The sequence below is a fragment of the Elephantulus edwardii genome, unplaced genomic scaffold, assembly GCF_000299155.1.
Source record: "Elephantulus edwardii isolate Elephantulus edwardi_28Jun2011 unplaced genomic scaffold, EleEdw1.0 scaffold00062, whole genome shotgun sequence".
Classification (NCBI taxonomy): domain Eukaryota; kingdom Metazoa; phylum Chordata; class Mammalia; order Macroscelidea; family Macroscelididae; genus Elephantulus; species Elephantulus edwardii.
Genome location: NW_006399812.1, coordinates 7061748 through 7069424, shown reverse-complemented (window position 1 = coordinate 7069424; position 7677 = coordinate 7061748). Strand labels below are relative to the sequence as shown.

Genomic DNA, 7677 nt, shown 5'->3' with positions numbered 1-7677 from the left:
TGATTGGCACAGGATAGAGCAGGGTTTAGGGCTGTTGTACATAGGGTCGCTATGAGTCGCAAACGACTCGACGGCACACAACAACAACAACAACAACAACAGCAACAACAACAACAACATATCCGTATTTATGCCAATAAAATCAAGAGATGAAGGTTAAATATTATGTCAAGAAATTACAGTGTAATTTCTAGGAGAGATGGCTGATTTGAAAGATGGTGGTTCAGTCCCTTTTCACCAAAAACATAAAAAATAAAAAATAGCAGATATGGATAATAATCCTGGAACTTTGACTTTAAAAAGAAAGGAAGAACCTTAGGGAAAATAAAGCATACAGAGAAAGCTGGAACACAGAACTGTAAACAGCACACATGGTCACTGACAGCTGTCCAGGGTGAGTGGATGTTGAGTCAGCAGCTGTGTCCACACAGCAGTGAGATACCGGAAAGAAAGATGAGATCTCCCCACCTGCCTCCTTTATTTTCTCAGAGATCAGAGTACTGACTTTCTCCCATCACCAGTCAGCAAGTGGCTGGCAGCATTTTCCAGCTCATCCTGCTCTTTCAGATGCCAGATCAGGATCCTGCATGGTTCTACACATAGACTGTCTCCAGGCGCTCATGGATTGTGCTGGGCTTGGCCTGTTGTAATCTACTCGATTACAGCAGTGTCACCTATGGATGTGGTATCTGCTTTTCACTGGGCACCATGCCCACCATACACCAGGGCCATACCTGGAGCAGGGCACTTTTGGCTGACAGCATCATTCTTGGGGATTTCAGGTAGGCAAAGACTATCTCTTCACACCAGCCACTTCTGACTGGGTTCACCAACAGCACCCACCCCTTTGATTGACAAAGACATGATGCCTACCCAGGTGGACTCTCTTCAGTTCCTCTGAGATCAGCAAAAATTGAGTCACATGCTGGGTGCCACACATCCAGATGCCCAAAGTCATTGATGGCCCAGCTCATGTTTTGAAGTGTTAGCCACCTCTCCAATGAGCAGAAGTGCTAACCTGACTGGGCTCCCCAACTCCAGTCTCCTGCAGGACCGGCAGACACACAGTTCAAGGCCAACAGCTCATCTCAACCCACCAAAGCAGTGACAAGAGCACCAGTCAGGCGCTGAGTTTACCTCCTAGCAAGGTTTCCTTTTCTATTATTTTTCCATGGCTCATTTGATTTTCCACATGCTTGTCTGATTTCTATTTTGTTATTTTTTTCCCTTCCCCTCTCAAATCCACCTGCATCTTCTCAGTTTTCTTCTTTCTAACTGGCCTTTTCTTTGCAAGTGTTCTCCTCCCTCCTTTTCTCATTCCCTCACCTCTTATTTTGCTTCTGTGTTACTATTCTTTTCTCCTGCCTTTCTATCCTGAGCCTTCATTTTGTAATCACCTCAATTTTGGCTTATCCAATTCCTTTTAGTATCCAATCTTGTTTGCATTTTGGGAGTGTTTTCTGTTGTTTTGGTTTACTGTTCCATTGTCCCATCTTACAATAGATACTTACAGCATCCAGCCACCTTCTGCACCCACCAAGCAAGATTAAAGACCAGCTCCTGATTTACCTGATATATGAAAACACTGAGGTTTTAAACACTAGCAAACACAGAACTTCATGTATCACATCAACTTCTGTTATAACCATTAGTAGACAAGAGGTAAAGCCTTAAAAATGACAAAACTACTTAGAGATGCAATAAGCTCAGTAAGATATATCAAAACGAAAAATTCAAAGACACTACCACAATCACGACCACAATCTTGAAGCAACAGAACCATTTAAACCAATCAAAAAACCAGGATAAGATGAAACAACATAGGAAGCAAGGCCTTTAGAATGTTCTGATATAGAATTCAAAAGAACAATAGTTACACAGAACACATGGAACAATTTTTAAAAAAACCAACAACAGCACAAACCAACTACATAAGATCTAATAGTTAAAATTAGTGGAAAATTACAATACAAACCCAGCAAGATGGGACTCAGAACATTAAGACTAAAACTGCAGAAATAGAGAACACATTTCCTTATTTTGATCCATGAAGGATATAAGCTCAAAATAAAAGAAATGGAACACAGAGTGAGTGAAATGAAGGACAAACTGCTCAGTACTAACCTGTTACAGGAACCGTCGGAAAGGAGGAAGAAAGAAAATTAAGAAAGCCTCTGTGGGACAACAGTAAGAACATTAAGAAGATGGGGATTCCAGAACAGGAAGACAGCAAAAGCAGCACAGAAGAATTAACTGAATTAACCGGTAGAAAATTTTCCAAATATGAAAAAAAAAAATATGCATGCTGAGTGAGCCCCCAAAACAACACACCCCAAACATAACACCAAGGCAAATATATTAACATCAAATTTTCCAAAGTTAAAGATAAAGGAAAAAATACTGAAAGTAGCTTGAGAAAAATAAAGAGTTACCTAGCAGCCATGCCAAGGATTGGTTCAATGTTAGAAAAATGATCAGTGAAATCCACTGGTTCAATGTTAGAAAATGATCAGTGAAATCCACATATAAAATTAAATAAAGGAAAAGAACAACATGATCATTTCAACTGGTGCAGAATAGGCATTCAGCACTCCTTTCTTAATGAAAATATTCAACACAGTTGGAATAGAAAGGGAACTTTTCAACATTATTAAAAGTATATATACAAACCCAATGGCAACACTACTCTTAATGGAAGAAGACTGACGGCATTCACACTGTGAACAGGAAGCGGCAAGAATGCCCTTTATCAACTCTCCTATTCAGTATTAGAAGTCTTGGTCAATGCAATAATGAAAGAAAAGGAAATAAAAGGCATATACATTGTCAAAAAGGAAGTAAAATTGTATTTGTTGATAATTTGATAATGAGATAATCCAGAAGAATTAAATAAGAAAATTGCTAGATCTGACTCCACCATACAAAAAAAAAAAAAAAAAATCAAACCAATTATTTTTTTTCTAAAATAAAAAAGAGAACGCTGAAAGAGAAATAAATAAAATAATGCTATTTATAATGGCCATCCTAAAGATTAAATATTCAGGAGTAAGTCTAATCAGAAACCTGAATAAAGAAAACGATAAAGCATTACTACAAAAAGCCCAAAGAGATCTACATAATTAAAGGAATACATTAGGTTCATAGATCAGAAAACTTAACATTGTGAAAATGGCAATACTGACCAAAATCAGTCTCCAAACACAATGCAATTCCTGTCCAAATTCTACCAAAAGCAATCTATACTTAGAACTCAATCCCTACCATTTTTCAAAGACGGGGTGTGTGTGTGAAATCATTAATGTCATATATGAAGGAACGAGATCTCAGCTGAGTTAAATGATACTAAAGAAGAAAAACAAAGTAGGTGTCCTTATACCTCCTGATCTCATAATGTATTACATGGTCAGCTTGTTGCTGTTATGTACTGTCGAGTGAGTACCTATAGCTGACCCTCTTGTGGGTTTTCAGAGGCAGTTATTCTCAGGGGAGGAGAATGCCCATTCTTCTCCCACAGAGTAGTTGGTGGACTCAAACCCCATGCCTTCGGGATTATAGTGCAGTTCCTTGTCACTAGACCACTAGAGATTAAAGGACAAGTACACAGATAAGTGGAATAGAATTGAGAACCCAGTATAAATACATCTAGCTATAAACAACTGATCTTTGACAAAGAGATGAAACCCACCAATCAGGGGAAAGATAGCTTCTTTAACTAAGAGTGGTTACTTAAATTAGGTATCTATTTGCAGAAAACTGAAAAACTACATACGAAAACCAACTCAAGGTGGGTCAGGGACCTTTGAGTAACACCTAAAACTACACAAATCATCAAAGAAAAAATTGGAACAAATACAGGGAGCTTCTCCTGGCTCAGTGGTAAGGAGTTAGGCTGTCAACCCATGAGAACATGGTTTGAATACATCAGCTGCTTGGTGGCAAGAAGGTGGGCGATCTCCTCCTGTGTATAGCCTCTGGAAACCCGCTGGGAGTCAGCTATGAGCTGGTTTTTACTCCACAGTACACAACAAGAACGGCACAACATGTTGTTCTTGTCATTATCCTTTGTAAATGTTATATGCCCAGCTTTGAACAGCTCAATCTAAATTTTATTCATTCTGAAATCAATTCAACAGCAACAAATATTAACAAGCTCAGGCTCCAGTCTCATCACTTTCCGGAAACTCTCACATTAGGCAGCAGGAACTATATCTGCAACTCTGACAGCAATCAATCTTGCTCCTCACAGTTTTAAAACTAAGTTGGCTCAATGTTTTTCATGCAGTGGCAGTTATATATAAGAGAAAAAGAAGAGTTATGTTTGAAAAATATCTTTAAAATTCAGATTTTAAACTTTCAAAAGTGTGATGTATATTCTTTTAAAGTCAACTTTCATAAAACTATCTATTGTTGTTGTCATGTGCCTGCGACCCTGTGCAGAACAGCCCTAAACTCTGCTCTATCTCATGCCAATCTTATTGTCTCTAACACACCTATCCCCATTACATCAGTCACTGAATCAATCCACCTTGAGGGTCTTCATCTCCTGAGCTGTCCCTTCACCCTCCCAAGCTCCCACCAATTAGCTGATTTTTTTTTTAAATTAGAACAGAGTTCATGGATCTTTTCCTCACAATATATCAATCCTTCTTCACAAATACGTGATTGATTGCTGAGCAAGCCACCTATGAATGGTCTGCTCCTGAAGCACACAATCAGTGAGCTGTAATTTCCAAGCCATTCAAGAAAGTGTAATAGATTGCGAGGAGTAAACGATATTCATATAGAAAAAGGCTAAGCCACACTCAAATTTACTTATATTCTAAAAAATAATGAATTTCAAACTTTAGTATTTTCACTGTTTTTCCTAACAAACTGCTTCTCACATAACTCCTAACTAGTGGTTCTGTGTCACAATTCCACATTTCAGTAATGCTGATTTCAAAGATTAGTCAACCAGTTATTGCATACTCATTACTACAACTTTTTACTTTGTAAAAACAAACACATTTGTACTTACCGTAAAGAGAGCTTTACTTTAGGTTTAAAATAGGGTGCTGTCTGATCTGCCAAAAAGACGATTAAATCATTTCCTAAAGAAGTGAATAACAATGAATGAATGGAAATCCAAAATCTCTGTAAATGTTCATTAAAATTAATAAAGTTTAATAAAAATTTTAAAAAAAGAAGTGAATATATGGTATTAGGAAAATGGTTCGAGATTCATTAAATCAGTGGTTACAGGATTTTCAGGCATTGTTCTCAACAAGGAAACTTTTACTCTTCTGCGTATTATCTCTTCAGGCAAAGATAGTTCTATTAGTTTAATGGAACAGGGTCTCCAACATTACATCACAAACTGAAGGGTCAAAGTAACAGAGAAATTGGCAACCTAAGTATCAAAAACTTGGGGGTCAAGGTTAACTGAAGTCCTGGCTTCTGCCAGGAGACTGGATGACTTAAAAAAACTATACAGTTCTTAAAAGAAAGATACAGTTCTTCACAGAACTGTGTATTTTAATTTTATTAGAAGACTTATCTAGTATCACAGCCCTTTTTAACGTTGTTTATAGTTCATCACTCAGATGCTCCACCCTAAGGACACATACACTCCTGCTGTAGGTAGTCAGCACTACTAAGGAAATGATTAAGCAACTAAGCAGAAAAAATGGAATCCTCCAAGATCTCCCTATTGAACCATCTCTCAGGATGATGCAGTTTAAGAGCTCAATGAGCACACTTTCGGACATTTTATTGAAAGAATTGAACCAAAACATATGCCATTATTAAAATTTCGAGTCTCTGGGGTTTAGCTGAGGGAGCTCAGGTAGGAGTTTGAAATGAGTTCTTCAAAGACAGTGAAAATACCTAGGGTTCACAAGAGACTACAGGGTCAGGACAAGGGCCCCCGGGAGGCTGGAACAGCATTCAGCCAAGTATGAGTGGTCAGCTCTTTGCTTCCTCCCTATGTGGCCTTCATCTCATGCAGGATTGCTTTTGCCGACATTGATAACACTAAGATCCATTATCAGCATTAAGATTCACAAAAATGTTTAGTACTAGTTAATGGAACTTCTAAGAACCATAAACTAGGAAAGATAGATACTGGGGAGAGAGTGAAGTGCCAACCTGATGGAGAGTCAAGTTTAAGTAAAAACTAGGTAATTTAGGAGGGTTGAATCTGCAGTTTTGAAATTCTGTCCTAAGGAGACAGTGGGGTTTATTAAATGTCCCTGAAAAATACAGTGTGAACATTGGGATGTTTATGGCCTTGGAAGACAAAGTAGCATCAGAGAAAGCTAGGTTTCTGAGAGAGGAAGACTCTGAGAGAGGATAGATGAATGAGTCAGGTAAGAGAGACAGGAAGATGTCTCTTATAAGAAATTTAAGTTGCATCGTTTCCTGTTCACCAAAGGGAAGGGAGCAGAACAAAAGATAAGGAAAGGATCTTAAAAAGGGAAGGGAGCAGAACAAAAGATAAGGAAGGGATCTTAAAAAGGGAAGGGAGCAGAACAAAAGATAAGGAAGGGATCTTAAAAGGGGAAGGGGGCAGAACAAAAGATAAGGAAGGGATCTTAAAAGGGGAAGGGAGCAGAACAAAAAGGACCGTAAAGGGGAATAGAAAGGTGAGCTATGAACAGTCCTGGGAATCAGGAAGGGCTTTGCAAGGTAAGCAATTCCATCGTGTAAAAAGGTGTGCAGTTGGAGGATGCTAAATGTTCAGGTAATAAGAAAATGTACATTGGGGCGTTGCCAGGGCTTATGTCAAAATTAAGGGGTGGCTGGATCAGGCCCTAGAGCAGGAAAACATACAGAATAGGGGTAAGCTGTCAAAGATTCTGATTCGGGAAAGGGAAATTCCGGAGGACAGGCTATCGGGTCCAGGGCTATGGGGACACAGGGATCGCGGGCAGAGGAAGGGCCGAACAAGCACTGACTTTCCCGTAGCACGAAGAGGTCCGTCTGCTTGTCGGAGTTGAGGTCTCCGAAGGCCGCTACGGTGCCCCACGCCTCAGCCCCAAAGAGCTCGACCGTGACGTTGTGGAGCGCCCGCACCGGGGTCGTCCCGACCATGAGGAGCGCGAGCCCCGCGAGCAGCGGCGCCGGCAGCGCTCCGGAGCCCGGGAGCCGGCCAGCCACCGCCATGGCAGCCCCTCGGCCCCCGCCCACTGGCCCAGAGCCGCGCTGCTTGACGGCAGCCGTAAAGCGCCGAGACTCCGGGCGAGCGACAGAATGCCGAGCCCCAGGGCACACACAAGCCGCCCGGGTTTTCCTCTCCCTCGGCCTCGGGGCCGTACCCCTCGGTGTTCGAAAGGTCGTAGAGCAAACTTAAAGTTCGCTCTTGGGCTCACTTCCGGCTGGAGCGTCTCGACAGTGTCGCACAAGGAGCCGGGGGGGGGGGGGGGGGGCCAAGGCATCCGCCTGAGCGCAATGGCAGGGACGGCCGGGCTCCTGGCCGAAGTGAGCTGGAAGGTCCTGGAGCGGAGAGCCCGGACCAAACGCTCAGGTTTGGCTGACTGGGGCGTCGTCCACTTTCCTGCACCATGGGTGGGACTCCGTCTCAAACTCCCTGGGCGGGAGGTAGTTGGGGGGTCCTGGAAATAAAGCTTTGCCCCTTGGTTTCCTTTCTACAATCAGAAGGCGGCCCCAAGTTTACTTTTAAATGACTCCTCCCACCTG

The 7677-nt window shown here is 41.5% G+C and overlaps 2 protein-coding genes across 4 annotated transcripts in view; one reads left to right on the top strand and one right to left on the bottom strand.

The window, feature by feature from the left end:
• Positions 1-7208, bottom strand: part of ITFG1 (integrin alpha FG-GAP repeat containing 1) — a 219214-nt gene extending 212006 nt beyond the window's left edge. Inside the window, exons 1-2 of one of the 2 annotated variants that reach the window (XM_006887816.1) lie at positions 6936-7208; positions 5014-5090 (exon numbers count right to left, since the gene is read on the bottom strand). Coding sequence is in view for 1 of the 2 variants with exons in the window: in XM_006887815.1 (XP_006887877.1) it covers positions 5018-5090; positions 6936-7143 (281 nt within the window). In the remaining variant the exon portion in view is untranslated. The remainder of the gene's footprint in view (positions 1-5013; positions 5091-6935) is intronic. The other variant, XM_006887815.1, reaches the window with a different exon arrangement.
• A 193-nt stretch (positions 7209-7401) lies between these two features.
• Positions 7402-7677, top strand: part of PHKB (phosphorylase kinase, beta) — a 206318-nt gene continuing 206042 nt past the window's right edge. The window contains exon 1 of one of the 2 annotated variants that reach the window (XM_006887813.1): positions 7402-7504. In XM_006887813.1, coding sequence (XP_006887875.1) covers positions 7429-7504 — 76 coding nt within the window. In that variant the 5' untranslated portion in view covers positions 7402-7428. The remainder of the gene's footprint in view (positions 7505-7677) is intronic. The other variant, XM_006887814.1, reaches the window with a different exon arrangement.